At 40.2% G+C, this 22,059-nt stretch overlaps 1 protein-coding gene across 1 annotated transcript in view; it reads left to right on the top strand.

Moving 5' to 3' along the window:
• Positions 1 to 3,787: 3,787 nt before the first annotated feature.
• The window catches only part of LOC131928653 (protein disulfide-isomerase TMX3), a 61,787-nt gene continuing 43,515 nt past the window's right edge, over positions 3,788 to 22,059 (top strand). The window contains exons 1-9 of the mRNA XM_059284731.1: positions 3,788 to 3,853; positions 4,548 to 4,587; positions 5,231 to 5,270; positions 5,439 to 5,608; positions 5,894 to 5,974; positions 6,082 to 6,196; positions 6,352 to 6,426; positions 6,625 to 6,691; positions 6,823 to 7,000. Coding sequence (XP_059140714.1) covers positions 3,814 to 3,853; positions 4,548 to 4,587; positions 5,231 to 5,270; positions 5,439 to 5,608; positions 5,894 to 5,974; positions 6,082 to 6,196; positions 6,352 to 6,426; positions 6,625 to 6,691; positions 6,823 to 7,000 — 806 coding nt within the window. The 5' untranslated portion in view covers positions 3,788 to 3,813. The remainder of the gene's footprint in view (positions 3,854 to 4,547; positions 4,588 to 5,230; positions 5,271 to 5,438; positions 5,609 to 5,893; positions 5,975 to 6,081; positions 6,197 to 6,351; positions 6,427 to 6,624; positions 6,692 to 6,822; positions 7,001 to 22,059) is intronic.

Raw genomic sequence — 22,059 nt, 5'->3', positions numbered from 1 at the left:
AACAAGTATAAATTAAGCAAAAATGTTAGTTTTTCCACGAATACATACAAATGACATCCTAGGCTATATGGTTCCTTTAGTGGTCATGATCATATTCCATTTTAGTCCTTGTACAGAAAAAAGTCCATGGAATAACGTGACTCTGAAATTGGAATATAGGGTGTTATGTTCTGTTGAATAACTCTTCCTGAACAAAATTAATCTCTCTAAAAGTCAACTCTAATATTCAAGGTTCTACATGTTATAATTACAGACAAGACAAAACACATGAGTGGTGCATAAAAAAAAATTCATAAAAAACGTTTTAATAACAAGCTTTTATGTAATGATGCACTAAAAAGTAGAAAATAAATTATAGACTACTATTTAAATAACTATAAAGAAAAGCGTGGGTCACTTTTGTATCTATTGGATACCTTTACTAATGTTAAGGAAGACACCCACGCTTTTCTTTATAGTTATTTAAATAGTCTATAATTTATTTTCTACTTTTTAGTGCATCATTACATAAAAGCTTGTTATTAAAACGTTTTTTATGAATTTTTTTTCAGTACTTTACATGTTTTATTTACAATAGAGTTACATGACTAAAAACCATTGCGCGCCTACTGAACATCACGTTCAGTAGGCGCGCAATGGTTTTTGAACGCAGCCATTACGTGATGGCGCAGCTATTGAAGGTGATGACGCGTGTGGTGTGGTTGGCTAGACATGCCTACTAATTCGGTCCAAATTTTTATTAATTCATAAAAAATTAATTAGGCATCCAATTAAGTCAAATTTAGTTTCAGATTGCATTGTCTTCATTTCTTGACCCACGTGCCAACTGTGAATCGTATCGGTCAAGTAGAATTGTCCGAATTTTCACTCCTGCGTTTCCGTCAAGACAGACAGAGGAAGTGAGTTAAATAAAAGCTTGTAATAATAAAAAAGCTACAGACCTTTACCAATGTCCCACCTTAGCCAAACAACAGATCATGTTGTTAATCTGTTTCAGTATATCAAGTTAATATTGAGGATTGTGTAGTCACAACAACATTTGCCACATAACACAGCATGTAGTTTTAGTCATTTACTTCTTTCACACTTTCCCCAACTCAGCAATGGGGGGGGGCAGTGTTTCTTCCAGACTTTTTTCTACGGGGGGGGGGGGGCAGACTTTCTTCGGCGGGGGGGGGGGGGGGACACTGTTAAAAGTATATATTTTCTACATAAGTTATATAAATTTCATTTCGGGGGGGGGGGGGGGGGGGGGGGCGGGTGAGTAGAATTTTTTTGCCTCCCCCGCCCGAAGAGATGCCTGGAAGAAACTCTGGGGGGGGGGGGGGGAGGGGAGTCCGTTCAAGGGGCTTACAGCCGACCATAATCAATTTTTTTTTAACGTTAAAAAAAAAAAAATCCCGAGTCCTCTTTCTCTTACAATCAAACGGGATCCGGACAAAAGGCCGACGTGGACAAAAGGCCGACACGGGCAAAAGGCCGACACGGACAAAAGGGCGACATGACAAAAGGCCGACAAGACAAAAGGCCGACATCCAAAAGGCCGACAAGACAAAAGGCCGACAAGACAAAAGGCCGACAAAAGGCCGTATTTTTCTTTTACAAAAAAAAAGTGTTAGTAAACGTGTATAAATTGAATTCGCTCCCTTGAGCGTTTGGAAAAAATAGTTGAGACCATCCCAGCTTCGGTACTGATGGATAGAAGCACATGGCGCTTTGTTGTCCCTTTTAAGTTCCTTTCTCAGCCCACCCCTCTCCCCTCTCTTAGTCTTACAATTAGCTAATAGGTAAATTAATTAATCGTTTGCGAACTTCCTAGCTATATATTCTCAACTTCTCGCATTTTATCAGACACTAGTCAGCGAATATTACTTTAATAGCATATTATTAATTAGTTTGATGAAGCTTATTCATAAAACAAGGAAAAGACTATTTTTTAATCGTATTAGTACATGAATTAATTGAACTTTTATAATCAATTAATATTAATAAAAGACGACATTTAGGGATGAGGGTCTAGTTGTGAGTCGTCAAAAAAAAAGCATGATGTCATTTATGAACAGAGGCGTAGCGACCCTTCCCAGCGCCCGGGGACAACTTTTCGATTTGCACCCCCCTCAAGATTTCGATTTGCACCCCCCCCCCCCCCCCGCTCAAACTTTCGATTTGCACCCTTCCCCCCCTCAAACTTTCAATTTCTCAACATTTCAATTTATTTTTCAAACCCATTTTGGCGCCCCCTAAGGTCGGCGCCCGGGGACATATGTCCCCCCCCCCCCTCGCTACGCTACTGTTTATGAATGCCCCTTAATAAATCAGAGGGTTTTCCTCTGTGTGAGCTGTGCAAATACAGCTGTATTATGAACATCGTGTGTCTGTCTTTTATGCATTACTACACCCTTCATGCTTTCGCAATAAAAATTTTGGAAGTTTTTGAGTACACTCCCGCAAAGGTTTCTATCATAGACCTAACATTTTTTTTAAAAATATTGAAGTGACGGCTTCCTACGAAAATGTGCAGTTGAGCGCTGCGAGATCTCCAGTGGCTATCTTAGCACCAGTGGTCCGCTTATATAATTCAAAGTTTGTCGGTATTAAACATGTAGTCCAGTCAAGGCACGTAATCGTTCTACTTCATTTGGTTTCTTTGATTTCTTTGCGACATATGGTGGTAACACCACCTTTCTGGTTATCCTTTATACACTCCCGTCATCTCCAGTCGCATGGGCCCCATTGTTCACCTTATAAGGATAGCAACTTATTGCATGTGGGCGATGATCATATGATGCAACGGCTTTTGACTTGGTTCTTTGATGATTGTCTCACCTCGTTGACATAGAAGGAGCTATAAAGGACACAGTGTTTCTTCCAGACTTTTTTCTTCGGGGGAGCACTTGAAATTTTCGGGGGGGGGGGGGGGCTTCGCCCCCCCCCCCCCCCCGAAGAGATGCCTGGAAGAAACTCTGAAAGGACGAGTAGTGACCGCATTTCGCAACATTTAGGCGTTGATCCTTTGTGTTTAAGACACTCCCGTAATTTTCAGTCGGTTGGACCCGATAGTTCACCTTATAAGGATAGCAACTAAATAAAAGTTTGTAAAAGGAGTAAATGTTAAACAAACATTAAGAGAAAAGCAGAGTGAAGAGAGAAACTTCTCAAGAAACTTGGAGACAAAACATTAGAATTCTCAAAGTCAAAGCTCTCTAACGAGGCAATCATGCCAGCTGCAATTTGGCTCCTGACAATAGAGCTTTCTCAAAACAGCTCTAGATCTAGTTAATATAACACCCGTCAAACAATAGTGACAACGGGGGAGGGGGGGAAGGAGAATGTAGAAGGGGCAGTGGACACTGGTTAAAGTAAATATTTTGTTTGGAGAAGGGGGTAAACGTACTTTTTTTGGGGGGGGGGGGGGTAGCAGAAGAAATGCATGAATGAAACTCTGAAGCTCTCTTCAAGTATGGTAAGTAGTACTAAGTCTTACTCTTAAGGAGGGCTCCTAACGGGTCCTGTCATTTGGGTTACTGATAAAGCTTCGTTAACATAGTTTAAGACTCTAGATCTAAATCTAGATTAAAAAAAAACAACAAACTAAAACTTCTGTGCTAGGCCTGAGTTAAGCTAACCACAGGTTTAGTTCTAGAATCTAGATCTAGGGGCTTATACTTATAGACATAGTTAGGCCGGTCTAGATCTCGATTCACTTTCACTCGAAACTCTCTTAGTGTTAGGGTAAGAAATAAAACAAAACCCGGTAGGCTTACCCAATCGTTTTACACCGAATTATCTTCTGCTTGACAGCGATGTTTAAATATGGCTGCCTACACAACAGTTTTTCTCATCTTGATTTTTTGTAATTAAAAATAATTATCTTATATATAGAGTCTAGACAATAATTGTCTGCAATGCTTATCACTTAAAACAGATGTATAAGATTCTAGTACCCCATTCATTTCAGTTGCAGATCATCATTCTCAATATAAATAACTTGTTGGAATGAAAACTGTATGGACTGATGAACTCATCAGTCACATCAGTGAATTCAGTGACATCAGAACTCTGATGATCTGATTCTGAACTCTGAACTGATGTCAAACAAAATTTTCATTTTGTCATTGTCTCATTGATCAGTGATGACTGAACAGTGACAGAATGGGATGAATGACTGACTGCACGGTTGAGGAAGTGATGCTAAGAGAAGAATAAAAATTCCATTTAGATCTAGATTTTTTAGATTAATCAAATCTAATTCTAATCTAGGCTTGTATGAGAAGAATCAGATCGATGTAGATCTAGAAGTGGGTTGAAGAGGAATGGAAATTGTTCACCACGAAGTCTAGAATAGTCTAGATTCTACCTAGGTTCTAGAATCTAGATTAATCTAGATCTAGACTAGATTCACTAGATTGTCACTGTGCATAAGACTGTTAAGATTTAATTTATTATATAGGCCCTATATAATGTATATATATATATATATATATATATATATATATATATATATATATATATATATATATAGTATGTATACATTTTCTGAATTTTAGATATTGCTGTCTGCAAGTCTCAATTTGAGCTGGATGAAAGGTATTCATTACTTTTCCCTTTAAATATGTTGTACTTAGATTAACATATTTATCATAACAAAATAACACCTTAAATCTCATTCTTTATGTAATGTGAACTCAAACTCCATAATAACACAAACATAGCATAATTAACACTATACCTACACTCAACAGCAAACACAATCCTTAAAGAATCTATAAACCTGAAGCTAATCTGAAACCTTGCATGTCACTAACTATAACCGTATTTGTGTTTTTCAAGAAATTATCAATATTAAAAAGAGATTTGCTTCTATTGATTTTTTTTATGTAGGTTGCATTGTAAACAAAACATGAAGGATAGGCTAAAACAATGCAGATTACACAGCTTGCTAAATTATTACTTTTAAATACTAATACATATATTTCAATATAATAATATTTGGTTGAAAATAGGTGCTATATGTATAATTTATGGTAACACAAATATATATTAAAGGCATGCACATAAACATTCTGAACCAAAGATGTTATCAGAGAAGGCATCTCTTCAGGGGGCGGTAGTGTCCCCCAAAACACATCTACCACCCCAGAATGAAATATAATTTATATACATTAGCCCCCCTATATATACTTCAACTAGTGAAGTATTTGAATTATTTGCATTTTTAAAATATTTTCAGATTTTTAGAGTACCGTAAACATGGCATGTGGCTTGTTGAGGTAATGATCTGAGATACCATATTTACACTGTTAGCCATCTTGATATAATGTTTGATTATTGAGGCTTTCTTATTATTTCAATAAATAAGAAATACAAAAAGAAAAAGAAAAGGATCGCAGTATTCTCAGTGTTTGTCCTAGGCTAATTCTTGATAACTTTTTCCATAGTTTTATGCACCTTGGTGTGGCCACTGTAAAAAGCTGGAACCAGTTTACAGGGAAGTTGCTAAAGAGCTTACACAGACAAACAGTGAAGTTAAAGTTGGAAAACTGGACTGCACTAGATATTCTCAAATAGCATCTGAATTTTCAGTAAAAGGTTTCCCAACTATTATGTTGTGAGTATCATTCCTCTTAGTTAGTACTTTTAAGGCCATATGTCTAGATCATACAGTAGTTTAGTGACTAAACTGATAGAATAGTTAATAAGATTTATTTATACTAGTTTTTTAAAACACTTGTTCCAAATCGGACTAATGTCTAGTAACAAAATTTGAAATAAAAATCCCAGTGATTAAAGATGAGTTGAAAACCTAAACTTTTATCCCTTGATAATATAAGAGTAAATAAACATTGTTTTCTTTTTTGTTCTCTAATGTATGTATTGCTACATAATTTGACAGCATCCATGGAGAAAGAGTGTTCACACATAGAGGAGACAGAACTAAAGAGGACATCTTAGAATTTGTTTTACGAGCTCAGGGGTAAATGAAACAATTGCTGTAGTTAATAAATAAAACATTATAAATATACATAGAAATTCATTTTAAAAATGTATGATATTCTGTAAAAAAATTCCTTTATTTACCAGACCAACTGTTCGTAAACTAAGCAGTGTTGGAAAGTTTAATGAAGCTTTAAGTCAACACAGCGGCTCAGTCTTTTTCCTCTATATTGGTGATGATGACGAACATGAGGATCTTTACGTAAATATTTTAATTTTCTAAAGTTTTTAGCTTACATATTTCATTCACCAAAGCTAGAGTAAAGATTTAAGAGAATTTTCTATTGGATGATTTAAATATTGGCAAGTATATAGAGTTTGTTTCAACTAAAAAGGTTTACATTTTAAATTTTTCAGAAAAAGTATGTACATGCAGCAGATGTTTATGCTATTCACTCCTACTTTTTTTATGGAAAGAAGCATATTTTAGAAGTGAGTTGTTGAACTTTAATTAAGATTTAAATGAAAATGTAATAATTAATTACATTTTAAAAAGTAGGTTATTAATTATTAACTTTTTCATTTTTAAAACATTATTAAAATTTAAATGCACAACTGTTACATTTCTATGGGCTAAAGCTTATGATTAGAACAAACATAATTAATGATTTCTATTTTTTCTCCATACAGAATGTTAATTTAAAAAAGCACCCAACATTGGTAGTTTTCAAAGACAGCAGACACTATGAATTTGACCGTAAGTATGGAAATTAATGTTTACATATTTAATGGACCATTTTTTTAATATACTGTTAAGAATATTGCTAGGGAAAATAATCCAACAGAAAATGTTAATAGCACATATTTTACTCCCTTCACATTGCTCAGCACCTGATGGGATAGCAACTGCAGCTTCTATTCAACAATGGATTAATCGTGAGCGGTATCCGGCCTTCCCAAAAATGTCTGGACCTGGGCTGAATGAGATGGCCAGTGTGGCCAGGTTTCTGGTCATCTTAGCAACAGAACAAGAGGACTTAAATAACCCCAGCTCTAGCTCCTCAAGGTAGGACATTGCCTGTTAACAAGCATTTTTGTGTGTGTATCAGCAGCCATAACAGAATAACTGGCATGGTATGAATTATCTAGGCCTTATCTCTTTCAAAAGTTCATTCAAGTTTTTGTGTTGCAATAAAATAGATTTTTGAACAGTTAAAGAATCTTAATCTGCAAAAATAATAATTTAAAAAAAAAAATGTAATATGTTTGCCAACTCTGTCCTGATCTCTGCAGCTGTTGTTGTTAATGCACCTGTTTGATGATACAAAAAGGGAGGTGAATAATAAAAAAGTAATAATACATTTTTAAAAATAGGTTTAAGTCCCCTGTTTAAATATAAGTGACCAGTTTAAAAGTGTAATATTATTAAAGTACTTAGTTTTGTGAGATACTTAGCTAGAACTACCAGTTAATAGCTGTTGCAGAATCCACCTCCTTAAGCACAACCCCCACCACCTTTATGTATGAGCTTATCTTTCCAGTAGTTACATGGCTATTGACATACATCTTAGGTAGAACTAATGCTAGCGCTTACCTGCTGAGTTAAAATTACTAAATATCTTTCATAGGTGTATGAAAAATATTGACAAATAACATACATATTTATTGGGAACTATGTGTTGGTAAACAAGTTACTTTAGTTACTCATTTTTTTTCAGTTCTTCTCTACTTTGTATTTGGGGATTACATTATTACAATCTATAGGAGTATGAAATGGTGTTTGCATTTCTTCATTAAGCTACCAAATTAAGTAGTTTATTGTATTTAATAACAAAGGCTCTTCACTGAAAACGGGATTCAGATTTTAGAAATATTACCACTAACTTAGTTATTACCACTGACTTTGATATTACCACTGACTTTGATATTACCACTGATTCAGATATTACCATTGATTACAACTGACTCAGATATTACCACTGATTCAGATATTACCTCTGATTCAGATATTACCACTTAGTTAATATTACCACTGATTCAGATATTACAACTGACTCAGATATTACCACTTTGTTATTACCACTGATTCATATATTACCCCTGACTAATGATATTATTACTAATTTACATTGTGTTAATAAAATGTCCAAACATTTTTGATTGGGAAATTACAACTGTTATGTAGTAACCTACGTAAAGAGCTGACTTTAATATCATGTAGCATTAGTCAGACTGGTATTGGTTAATGTAAGGTTATGTCCAGAGTTACCTGGTGAATAAACTATGTGGTGTAGTTTCATTGAGATGTATCTCCTCATGCCTGTACCACTGGCTCTGGTCCAGCTTGTGCCCTACAACAGTACCACTGGCTCTGGTCCAGCTTGTGTCCTACAACAGTACCACTGGCTCTGGTCCAGCTTGTGCCCTAAAACAGTACCACTGGCTCTGGTCCAGCTTGTACCTTACAACAGTACCACTGGCTCTGGTCCAGCTAGTGCCCTACAACAGTACCACTGGCTCTGTATAATCTGGTCCAGCTTGTGCCCTACAACAGTACCACTGGCTCTGGTCCAGCTTGTGCCCTACAACAGTACCACTGGCTCTGGTCCAGCTTGTGCCCTACAACAGTACCACTGGCTCTGTATAATCTGGTCCAGCTTGTGCCCTACAACAGTACCACTGGCCCTGGTCCAGCTTGTGCCCTACAACAGTACCACTGGCTCTGGTCCAGCTAGTGCCCTACAACAGTACCACTGGCTCTGGTCCAGCTTGTGCCCTACAACAGTACCACTGGCTCTGGTCCAGCTTGTGCCCTACAACAGTACCACTGGCTCTGGTCCAGCTTGTGCCCTACAACAGTACCACTGGCTCTGGTCCAGCTTGTGCCCTACAACAGTACCACTGGCTCTGTATAATCTGGTCCAGCTTGTGCCCTACAACAGTACCACTGGCCCTGGTCCAGCTTGTGCCCTACAACAGTACCACTGGCTCTGGTCCAGCTTGTGCCCTACAACAGTACCACTGGCCCTGGTTCAGCTTGTGCCCTACAACAGTACCACTGGCTCTGGTCCAGCTTGTGCCCTGCAACAGTACCACTGGCTCAGGTCCAGCTTGTGCCCTACAACAGTACCACTGGCTCTGGCCCAGCTTGTGCCCTACAACAGTACCACTGGCTCTGGCCCAGCTAGTGCCCTACAACAGTACCACTGGCTCTGGTCCAGCTAGTGCCCTACAACAGTACCACTGGCTCTGGTCCAGCTTGTGCCCTACAACAGTACCACTGGCTCTGGTCCAGCTTGTGCCCTACAACAGTACCACTGGCTCTGGTCCAGCTTGTGCCCTACAACAGTACCACTGGCTCTGGTCCAGCTTGTGCCCTACAACAGTACCACTGGCTCTGGTCCAGCTTGTGCCCTACAACAGTACCACTGGCTCTGTATAATCTGGTCCAGCTTGTGCCCTACAACAGTACCACTGGCTCTGTATAATCTGGTCCAGCTTGTGCCCTACAACAGTACCACTGGCTCTGGTCCAGCTTGTGCCCTACAACAGTACCACTGGCTCTGTATAATCTGGTCCAGCTTGTGTCCTACAACAGTACCACTGGCTCTGGTCCATCTTGTGCCCTACAACAGTACCACTGGCTCTGGTCCAGCTTGTGCCCTACAACAGTACCACTGGCTCTGTATAATCTGGTCCAGCTTGTGCCCTACAACAGTACCACTGGCTCTGGTCCAGCTAGTGCCCTACAACAGTACCACTGGCTCTGTATAATCTGGTCCAGCTTGTGCCCTACAACAGTACCACTGGCTCTGTATAATCTGGTCCAGCTTGTGTCCTACAACAGTACCACTGGCTCTGGTCCATCTTGTGCCCTACAACAGTACCACTGGCTCTGGTCCAGCTTGTGCCCTACAACAGTACCACTGGCTCTGTATAATCTGGTCCAGCTTGTGCCCTACAACAGTACCACTGGCTCTGGTCCAGCTTGTACCTTACAACAGTACCACTGGCTCTGGTCCAGCTAGTGCCCTACAACAGTACCACTGGCTCTGTATAATCTGGTCCAGCTTGTGCCCTACAACAGTACCACTGGCTCTGGTCCAGCTAGTGCCCTACAACAGTACCACTGGCTCTGTATAATCTGGTCCAGCTTGTGCCCTACAACAGTACCACTGGCTCTGGTCCAGCTAGTGCCCTACAACAGTACCACTGGCTCTGGTCCAGCTTGTGCCCTACAACAGTACCACTGGCTCTGGTCCAGCTTGTGCCCTACAACAGTACCACTGGCTCTGGTCCAGCTTGTGCCCTACAACAGTACCACTGGCTCTGGTCCAGCTTGTGCCCTACAACAGTACCACTGGCTCTGGTCCAGCTTGTGCCCTACAACAGTACCACTGGCTCTGGTCCAGCTAGTGCCCTACAACAGTACCACTGGCTCTGGTCCAGCTAGTGCCCTACAACAGTACCACTGGCTCTGTATAATCTGGTCCAGCTTGTGCCTTACAACAGTACCACTGGCTCTGGTCCAGCTTGTGCCCTACAACAGTACCACTGGCTCTGGTCCAGCTAGTGCCCTACAACAGTACCACTGGCTCTGGTCCAGCTTGTGCCCTACAACAGTACCACTGGCTCTGTATAATCTGGTCCAGCTTGTGCCCTACAACAGTACCACTGGCTCTGTATAATCTGGTCCAGCTTGTGCCCTACAACAGTACCACTGGCTCTGGTCCAGCTTGTGCCCTACAACAGTACCACTGGCTCTGTATAATCTGGTCCAGCTTGTGTCCTACAACAGTACCACTGGCTCTGGTCCATCTTGTGCCCTACAACAGTACCACTGGCTCTGGTCCAGCTTGTGCCCTACAACAGTACCACTGGCTCTGTATAATCTGGTCCAGCTTGTGCCCTACAACAGTACCACTGGCTCTGGTCCAGCTAGTGCCCTACAACAGTACCACTGGCTCTGTATAATCTGGTCCAGCTTGTGCCCTACAACAGTACCACTGGCTCTGGTCCAGCTAGTGCCCTACAACAGTACCACTGGCTCTGGTCCAGCTTGTGCCCTACAACAGTACCACTGGCTCTGTATAATCTGGTCCAGCTTGTGCCCTACAACAGTACCACTGGCTCTGGTCCAGCTTGTGCCCTACAACAGTACCACTGGCTCTGGTCCAGCTTGTGCCCTACAACAGTACCACTGGCTCTGGTCCAGCTTGTGCCCTACAACAGTACCACTGGCTCTGGTCCAGCTTGTGCCCTACAACAGTACCACTGGCTCTGTATAATCTGGTCCAGCTTGTGCCTTACAATAGTACCACTTGCTCTGGTCCAGCTTGTGCCCTACAACAGTACCACTGGCTCTGGTCCAGCTTGTGCCCTACAACAGTACCACTGGCTCTGTATAATCTGGTCCAGCTTGTGCCCTACAACAGTACCACTGGCTCTGGTCCAGCTTGTGCCCTACAACAGTACCACTGGCTCTGGTCCAGCTTGTGCCCTACAACAGTACCACTGGCTCTGGTCCAGCTAGTGCCCTACAACAGTACCACTGGCTCTGGTCCAGCTTGTGCCCTACAACAGTACCACTGGCTCTGGTCCAGCTTGTGCCCTACAACAGTACCACTGGCTCTGGTCCAGCTTGTGCCCTACAACAGTACCACTGGCTCTGTATAATCTGGTCCAGCTAGTGCCTTTCACATCTTGTGTGATTAACACAGGCCACAAGCTGGAGGAACAGAATAAACAATTGTTAAAAAGTTGTGTTTAGGTATACTTTCTTGGTCTAATGTAAGATACAATGTTGATTTGCAGTTTTATTTCTGTCATTCAAATGGCAATTCTCTTTCAAATGTTGTGCCTTTCTTAAGGCAATACGTAAATGACTTACAGTTTACTGCCCCTTGTAACATATTGTCACTCATTAACTTTGAATTGCACTTTACATCTTTCACTGTTATCTTAGTATATATTTTAAAATGTTTCTGTCATACATAGGGAAATATAATGTGAAAATTTTGTGTACAAAAAAACAACAACAAACAACTTCTCTTTGTGAACATATAAACTTGATTATCCATTTAATAGGTGATACATACAGTAGCGTATAGCCTTTACATTGTAATGACTATAGCAACACATAGTCATTACATAATTTGTGATGAATATAGCCACAAATAGCCATTACTTAATTGGTTATGAATACAGTCACTTATAGCCATGAAATAATTGGTGATGAATACAGCCACCAAATGGGATAGCCATGTGTGAATAACCATGATTTGCTTAAACAATCTTTAGGAATGTTTTTGTGTGTGTGGAAGTTGATCAAGTATTGTTGTATTTGTTGACCCTGGAGTTTCCTACAACAAAAAGTTGTTTCATGGAAACAAAATGTTGTTTTGGATGGTGTGTGTGTGTGTGGGGGGGGGGGGGGGGGAAGCTGTGGGAGCCGAGGGGTTAAAAAAAGATTTATAGACAAAGATGGAAAAAACACATTTCAGCGGTATAAGAAACACAACTTTCTACTTGGAAAAAGTAAAAACTCAAGGATTATTTAATGGATTATTTGCCAGGAGTATGCAGCGAAGAAGGAAAGTTTTTAGGTAACCTGTCAGTAAATTTGTTTACCGACCCAGCCTGAAATAAGAAAGAACTGTTGCCAGTAGCTTTATCTGTAGGTTTTTTTTTGTTAAAAAAATCTTTTCAAAGGTGTATTCTGTTTCTACTGAGCACTTTCGAATTGGCTATTAGGGAGCCGGAATCGCCTTGCTCTTACCGAATTATTTGACAGTATTACGGGATCACCGATTTTGTTTTTTTCACGCCTGTCTGTGTTATGATTGGACAGCACTCAATATGACGGGGAAAACCCGACTCAGAAGTACAGGGGGGTAAAAACGTCGCGACCTGTTTTTATCATCCCAGGGCGTCACGCGGTTCATGTTTTCACGTTTTATAGCCCTCCCCCCTCCTCCTCCCTACACCCCTCCCCAGCCAATTTAGAACACTCACACGCTCTTTCTGTACTTGTTTTATTGTTATATGGTCATATGTGCTGTCGTATTCAGTGCAAGAGAATGTAAACTGTAGTGTGAGACACTGTATTTCGCGTTGTCCCACACAAACATTGAGTTTATGGTCTAACACCATCACACCATATAAAGAAGTGCCAACTCGTATGGCAACTTGTAGCCTCTTCTATGTTTAGGAAGCCGGTCTACAGGTGTGTGTGTGTGGGAGAGGATTGGGGGGTGGGGGTGGGGGTAAAGCTTTAGCACTAACGTAATCGAGAAAAGCAAGGTGAAAAACTAGTCTGGAAAGTGAAAGAAGTCGGTGACCCTAATAAAACAATATTTGTTGTCGAGGCTGCCAGGTAGCCCAACAACAATTCCCTCTCGACGCTGATGGCGCACTCTGCTTTTGATTATGTCGCTTGATGTTTATTGTGGTATGCAGCATTTATAGCTGAACGCGTTTCTTGGGTACACCAATATTGAAAATAGCTTTCTCAGTCTAATGTAAGATACAATACAATGTGACAATCATAGCTGTTGTTCAAATCATGTTCTTATAAATGGTCTGCACTTCTGGGGGTAGTTCTTAAATACATCATATCTCCACACATCACTGTATAACAGTTTTAAAAAAATCAAGTTTTCGTTATCCCCCCCCCCCCCAAGAAGTACAAAACGCCCGTTTACTTGACGTCGCATGTCCTTGATGTCCTTGTTAACCCTACCGCTTCTTGTAACTTATCGTCACAAAGACCTCCCGCCCCTCCTTGCCACCTGGGTGCGTGACGTCATTAATGGTCAACCCTAGTTATCATCTGTAAAATAAATGTCAGGTCTGATAGACCAATGTATATTGAATTCCGTTGGTCAGTAATAATTACCAGTGCCAAATCGGTATATATTGTACACAAACTTAAACAGCAGTATAGGCTTTTTTTACTTATAATTAAAAAAATTGTTACAATGTAGTGGTTTCAAACTAGCTGTCCCAAATATTTTCTAGTATATGGATTGATTAACTTGAGGCAATTATCAGCCAAAAGTTGTTAACATGTTTTTAGTTTGAGTTAGCACTGTAGGGGGCCACATGATTCACATATCTGGGGATTTTTGTAGGCAGCCCATTTTCTCTACAGTAATATTCATAAGACAAAAACCTTCCGAAAAACCCCGAGGAATGCTTGTTTGTTTAGATATGCTCTCACACAAAGATCGGTTCTCTCCTCCAATGCCAACAACAACAGCAATTGTGTAACGACTCTAGTAACGGCCGCCATTAAAACAAATAGTTTGAGGTTGTTAATTTTTATTTAAAAAAAACCCAGGAAATTAGTAGATGCAAATGACTCGATCAAATCAGATTTTATTTTCGTAATAGGTGTAGTTTTTTTAAAGTGTATTATTTAGCCAATATTATAATTATATGCGTAAAATGTTTAATTTGAATTGTACAAAACCTATCCACTATTAAATTGGTTTATTTTGAAATACTTTCTAAATAAATCTGTCTCTAAACTGGTAAGCTTAAAGGAAGTTTGCTGAAAAGAGTGTAGAACAGATGTGTTTCACCTTAGCGACCTGTATTGTTTTTATTTTTTTATTGCGTAAATAACTCCAGATAATTCGTTTCTAAAACTGTCGCGTGTTTTTGTTTTTTGCCTGAAGGATATTTCTTCGTGGCTTCTGTCGTTTCTTTGGACGGGCAAAAATGTCTGCTATGTCAGCTCAGTCCAAAAACCGGTATTTAAAGTTGGACAAAAAAAATTATGGTTCATAATTAAAATTAATCACCCGGAGTCTATTTCCTTTCAATTTTGCCTTACTTTTCGTTTTTGTAGCGACATGTAAAAAAAAAAAAAACTAGGTAAAACTGAAGAGCCGGAGTTAGCGGATAGAACGAGCGCAACATTAGCACGCCAGGACAAAAAGTTCCCAACATTTTATGGTGCGTTGCTTCACAAACAAATGCTGGGTAACGTGGGTAACAGAGTTCAACCTAGCCAGCGTTGCTGCTTTCTTGTAACAGCTGACCACTTGACCACTAACACGGCGTGACTGGTTGTCTCTGTTCTGTCATTTGGGAAAACCTTAGTGCTCCACAAAGTGTACTCCCCTATACCTTAGTGCTCCACAAAGTGTACTAACCTATACTTTAGTGCTCCACAAAGTGTACTCCCCTATACTTTAGTGCTCCACAAAGTCTACTCCCCTATACTTTAGTGCTCCACAAAGTGTACTCCCCTATACCATAGTGCTCCACAAAGTGTACTAACCTATACTTTAGTGCTCCACAAAGTGTACTCTCCTATACCATAGTGCTCCACAAAGTGTACTAACCTATACTTTAGTGCTCCACAAAGTGTACTAACCTATACTTTAGTGCTCCACAAAGTGTACTAACCTATACTTTAGTGCTCCACAAAGTGTACTAACTTATACTTTAATGCTCAACAAAGTGTACTAACCTATCTTTTAGTGCTCAACAAAGTGTGCTAACCTATACCTTAGTGCTCAACAAAGTGTACTAACCTATACCTTAGTGCTCAACAAAGTGTACTAACCTATACCTTAGTGCTCCACAAAGTGTACTAACCTATACTTTAGTGCTACACAAAGTGTACTAACCTATACCTTAGTGCTCCACAAAGTGTACTAACCTATACTTTAGTGCTACACAAAGTGTACTAACCTATACCTTAGTACTCCACAAAGTCTACTCCCCTATACCATAGTGCTCCACAAAGTGTACTAACCTATACTTTAGTGCTCCACAAAGTGTACTAACCTATACTTTAGTGCTACACAAAGTGTACTAACCTATACCTTAGTGCTCCACAAAGTGTACTAACCTATACTTTAGTGCTACACAAAGTGTACTAACCTATACCTTAGTACTCCACAAAGTGTACTAACCTATTCCCTATTGCTCCACCAGTCTACACCACCTTAATGCTCCACCGGTCTACTCCACCGTAGTGCCCCACAAAGTCTACTCCACCTTAGTGCTCCACCGGTCTACTCCACCTTAGTGCTGCACCAGACTATTCCATCATAGAGCCCCACAAAGTTTACTCCACAAAGTCTACTCCACCTTGTCTACTCCCCATACGGTCTCCACTAATGATCCTATAGTGGAGCAGCCACGACGTACATCTCTAGTTACCGAGTTCTGGGCAAAACCTTACAACCACATGACTAATTACCGTGGGACGGAAGGAACACAATCTTTTGTTGCTAGTTGAGAAAATCAAAATATAATTTAGGGTGTAAATAATACCCCTAAGCTAGTCTGCAGATGGCAGCCCAATCGGGAAAAGCGATACCAATTAGTGCACAGCTTACCGCGGACTTTGTTTGCCTTATTGTGGGGGTGGCTAATGCTTTCTCAAGGTGACTTGTTTACTTGAAAGAAATGTCGATTACTTCTAGCGAAATGAAATTCTAGGAATTCTAGTTTCTAGTCAATCGTGGCATATGCCCTATTTCCCGTCATCAGTCGAGTGATAGATTTATCGAGTAGTTGTGTTGTGATCCACAAATAAACCTGACACCCAACATTTTGCGCTACCCCCGTGTACTTGCACCGTATGACGCGGCTATCTGCCCGACTGTCTTGTCAGAGAACTGGCTCAGTCATGTTTGTTGCAACTCACGATATACACGTGGAACCCAGACCAGTAGCTGAGCTTGTCAGCCAACACTTGGAAGTTTGTACCCATCCCACAGAAATGTACAGCTTGCAAAAAAGTTCACTGCTGTTAAAAATACATTTTAGTCACATTTAAAAACATCAACGATAACATTTGAAATAGGTGAGAAATTGGCTTATTTTTACATTTCCACCACTTTTTTTTAAAAAACTTCAGAGCAATACCTTCCGCATTTGCCCTACTCTGTCTTGATTAGCCCCCCGTCTTTCAGAAAATATGTTGTATTTTGTAATTAGATATAGGGATATTGCTTTAAATCTCCTGCTGGAATTTCGCAAGGCAATTTAGCTAATTATGCAAAGAAAAAACTCAGTTATAAAAAATTCTTTTTTGTTTGTCGTGAATAAGAATGATAAACTGAGTTAATACTAAAAATAAGTTTCTAAATTTGGAATAGAAGGCTGGGGAAAACCCTGGTTAGAAACACGATCTTCTGTCGAACTGTCGATGTCAACTGGAAAGCTGAAATAATAAACATGATGTTTTTATGCTTGTCAAAACACAGCTCTGGGGAGGGGGTGTAGAGTTTCAATGAGAGTCCCATCTCCCTGACAGTCTCCTCGTAAATCACCGGCACTCTACCACCCATGGTTAGTCGAGTGCTCAAGGGTGAGTCTTGTACACAACTCACGGAGAAAACTTCTATAGAAGGCAGACATTTTAGTGGGTTAGGCCAACAACACATCTATTGGTGTCAGCATGCCAACAACACATCTATTAGTGTCATCATGCCAACAACACATCTATTGGTGTCATCATGCCAACAACACATCTATTGGTGTCATCATGCCAACAACACATCTATTGGTGTCATCATGCCAACAACACATCTATTGGTGTCATCATGCCAGCTACACATCTATTGGTGTCATCATGCCAACAACACATCTTTTGGTGTCATCATGCCAACAACACATCTATTGGTGTCATCATGCCAACAACACATCTATTGGTGTCATCATGCCAACAACACATCTATTGGTGTCATCATGCCAACAACACATCTATTGGTGTCATCATGCCAACAACACATTTATTAGTGTCATCATGCCAACAACACATTTATTAGTGTCATCATGCCAACAACACATCTATTGGTGTCATCATGCCAACAACACATCTATTGGTGTTTTTTAATGTTTTATTTTTTTTTCTTAGTTTTAGTGAGACTGAGACCATGTTTTGGCCGTTGGTTTAAATAAAGCAAAGACGATATTGTCTGTGCCTGGGTTGAACAAGGCGCTATCGCAACTGAGACCATAACGTTTATGTAACTGCCGTAAACGTTTGACAGTACAAAAAGCTCCGTGTCAGTCTGACATGGTAAACATGTCAGACTTTTTGCAGACTTGTTGCTTGCTATGTAAGGCACGGACAGACTGATGGTTGTACTGACATGTTCTAAAATCATTTTCAATGCCAGTTTTTGTACATCTGGCAGTTGTCTCCCGACACCCCGACCTCAGCCTGGGGCATTTTTATTGGCTCGTTATAGGGTTACCGCTGGGAACCGAAGTGCAACCCATCAGGGCTGTGGTGCAACCCATAGCATCAATTAAGGTTGTGGTAGCCTTAATGAAATCCTTAGCGTCTATCAAGATTATTGTTGGATAGAGCTATCTCAGTATTGCTTATCCATTGGATAGAGCTACCCCAGTGGTGCTTGTCCATTGGATAGAGCTACCCCAGTGGTGCTTGTCTATTGGATAGAGCTACCTCAGTATTGCTTGTCCATTGGATAGAGATACATCAGTATTGCTTGTCCATTGGATAGAGCTACCCCAGTGGTGCTTGTCTATTGGATAGAGCTACCTCAGTATTGCTTGTCCATTGGATAGAGATACATCAGTATTGCTTGTCCATTGGATAGAGCTACCTCAGTATTGCTTGTCCATTGGATAGAGCTACCCCAGTGGTGCTTGTCTATTGGATAGAGCTACCTCAGTATGGCTTGATAATTGGATAGAGCTACCTCAGTATTGCTTGTCCTTTATCTAATCCTACCTTTGGATGTATAGAGAGCTACCTCAGTATTGCTTCAAGTGCAGAATTTTTAACTTAAAAAGCCAATGTTTGTCTAGGGATAATTAGATTTTAAAAGGTTTATTGGCCGCGAACTCGTTTAAAATAAATTGACGTACAGTATTGCTCATTAGCTTTTTACCTATAACAAGGTGAGTTTTAGACACGTTTTTTTTAACTCTATTTTGTTTATATTTCACTAGACTAGTGCACTCTATTTTCTTTATACTAGACTAAACACGTGCACTCTATTTTCTTCTTTTATGTTTGGCTAGCTTAGTGCACTCTATTTCCTTTTGTATGTTTGACTAGACTAGTGCACTTTATTTTCTTCTTTATGTTTGGCTAGCCTAGTGCGCTCTATTTTCTTCTTTATGTTTGGCTAGCCTAGTGCGCTCTATTTCCTTCTTTATGTTTGGCTGGACTAGTGCACTCTATTTCCTTCTTTATGTTTGGCTGGACTAGTGCACTCTATTTTCTTCTTTATGTTTGGATATAAAGCAAATGTACTGATGGCTTATTTATGTGACCAAGTGAATGTAAAAGCTAAGGTTCCGTTATGTTTTTTATGAAGAAATTACAGGGTGGTGTAGTTAGCACCACTCTTCCTTAACAGTACAATTCAGTTGACCTGGAAACAAGTTTCAGTTGTAACAAGGACTTGACACTTACAGCCCCAGCTAGTCATAACGATAGAAACAAGTTGACCTGGGAACAAGTTTCAGTTGTAACAAGGACTTGACACTTACAACCCCAGCTAGTCACAACGATAGAAACAAGTTGACCTGGGAACACGTTTCAGTTGTAACAAGGACTTGACATTTACAGCCCCAGCTAGTCATAACGATAGAAACAAGTTGACTTGGGAACAAGTTTCAGTTGTAACAAGGACTTGACACTTACAGCCCCAGCTAGTCATAACGATAGAAACAAGTTGACCTGGGAACAAGTTTCAGTTGTAACAAGGACTTGACACTTGCAGCCCCAGCTAGTCATAACGATAGAAACAAGGTGAACGATGGGGAAACTTGCGGGCCATTTATTTCCAAGAACTTAGTATTTTAAAAGCTCTACACAGTCAGCTATTGTACACAAGTCAACTCAAGCATTGATTCAACTAGCACATTACCTAGTTATTCAGGCACATCTTTAACAAATAGAAGTTTACCTTGTCAATCATCCACATCTGTAACACCCATTCATATAGAAGCCAATCTCACCAGTCACAGAGACACATAAATGTGAGAGCAGATGACAAAATGTTGGCTGTGTCTGCACCATTTCATACCGTTATAAAGGCACTCAAATCTTCAAGCCGTCCACACGATGAGGTGTCCATGGGCTGACAATGATGGCTCGTTAAGTTAAACATTTAAAGCTCCTGACACCTGAACACGACATTAAGTAGAAACATAAAAGGCCAAGTGTAAACGAAGGCCAGTCACTGACGTAAAGGGCGTGTTCAGTTGACTGCCAACTGCACTGTTTGCCACCAGACTTATCTAGCTCCTTTATGACGCTCATCCACAGAATACATATTTGCATGGTGCATTCAAAAGTCTACATTCATCGTACACATGCTACATTCATTCACTACTTATTATTACTGTACCACAATATATATATATATATATATATATATATATATATATATATATATATATATATATATATATATATATATATATATATGTATATATATAATTAGTCAATACATAACAGATGACCTGATTACAGATATTTTATTTATCAACAAATGTCATAATAGCTGTAGAGAAAAGGCAGCAGTTAACTCAATAAATATAAAGCCACGTTTCTTACTTTGTTCATATATTTATATATCTTATTTATAAATTCAGTTTATTCTAATTTAGTCGACCAACTCACAACTTAAAATATTGGTTTTGTCTAATCGACAATTATCTACACCTACTAGTCAGTGAGCAGCATTCTTGAATGAATAATTCCGTAAATACAGCTCACCCGACTGACTTGCACAATTAATTTAGATTGAAAATGAGATATTTTTGCATTGTCATTTGAAACAAATGTTTCTGAAATGCTACAACGAAATCGCTGCATTAGAAGTGGGCTAAATTGAGTTAAAAGATTACCCGCAAATAGATGGAGAGGCCGACATTGTGAACTAATTAAAAGCTTTTAGTTATAACATCTAGTTTTATCTTCCAATCGTTTGACGTTTAAACGTATTTAATTTCACGCCCAGTGCAACATAAAGACAAGCAGTGTACCGCCTCGGTTTCACAATTGTCTTATCATTTCTTTACAAAGACCTGATTGAGAAAAACATAGCATAGACGCCTGTTTTACAATTGAAAGTCTTATCAATTAGCACTTCTTTCTGGTCAAACCTCGACAGGCATTGGCTGGTGGTCTGTGCTAGCTCGAGTCAGCTGACTCTTCTGTCTCATAGGTGGGTGGTCTGTACTAGCCCGAGTCAGCTGACTCTTCTGTCTCATAGGTGGGTGGTCTATGCTAGCCCGAGTCAGCTGACTCTTTATTGTCTCATAGTTGGGTGGTCTATGCTAGCCCGAGTCAGCTGACTCTTAATTGTCTCATAGTTGGGTGGTCTATGCTAGCCCGAGTCAGCTGACTCTTTATTGTCTCATAGGTGGGTGGTCTATGCTAGCCCGAGTCAGCTGACTCTTGATTGTCTCATAGGTGGGTGGTCTATGCTAGCCCGAGTCAGCTGACTCTTGATTGTCTCATTAGTTTGAACACGAGATGAAGGCGTCTTGTGTTCCCCGTACAACCCTTCTGCCCTGTGTCGGCATCCCAAGTGACTTCTCGAGAACCGTCGCTTTTATCACCACTTGAATTACTTCAATTATTTCACCTGGAAATACGGCGTTCAGTGCTCCAACAGCTGTGTATAGGCGATTTATCAGTGCCTTATGTAAATAAACAAGTGAATGTTGGGAGTTTTAAAGTCAAGTTGAAACCTTTGTCCATGTTCTATTGCACATTGCAAGTCAACTCCACCATTGCAAGCCAACTCCACCCTCATTCAAGCCACCCAACCACAATATAACCTACCCCCACCCCACCCCACGCAAGCCATCCCCACCCCCATGTGAGCCACCCAACCCCCATATAACCTACCCCCACCCAATCCTCTGCAAACCAACTTCCCCCTTAATTAAGTCACCCCCACCCTCATGTGAGCCACCCAACCACCATATAACCCACCCCACCCACCCTCATTCAAGCCATCCCCACCCCCATGTAAGTCCTCCCCAAAGCAAGCCATCCCCACCCTTAAGCAAGCCCCCCCCCCCCGCATCATCTCTATTTACACGAACCACCTGCTAGTCTCCATTCTTTGGTCTCCATTCTATCTTCTGCTCTATTTGTTT

Source organism: Physella acuta, unplaced genomic scaffold (assembly GCF_028476545.2).
Source record: "Physella acuta isolate Inbredline_101_S28 unplaced genomic scaffold, ASM2847654v3 ptg000091l, whole genome shotgun sequence".
Lineage (NCBI taxonomy): Eukaryota > Metazoa > Mollusca > Gastropoda > Physidae > Physella > Physella acuta.
The sequence above is the reverse complement of the archived record's forward strand: the minus strand, read 5'-3'. Positions and strand labels throughout refer to the sequence as shown.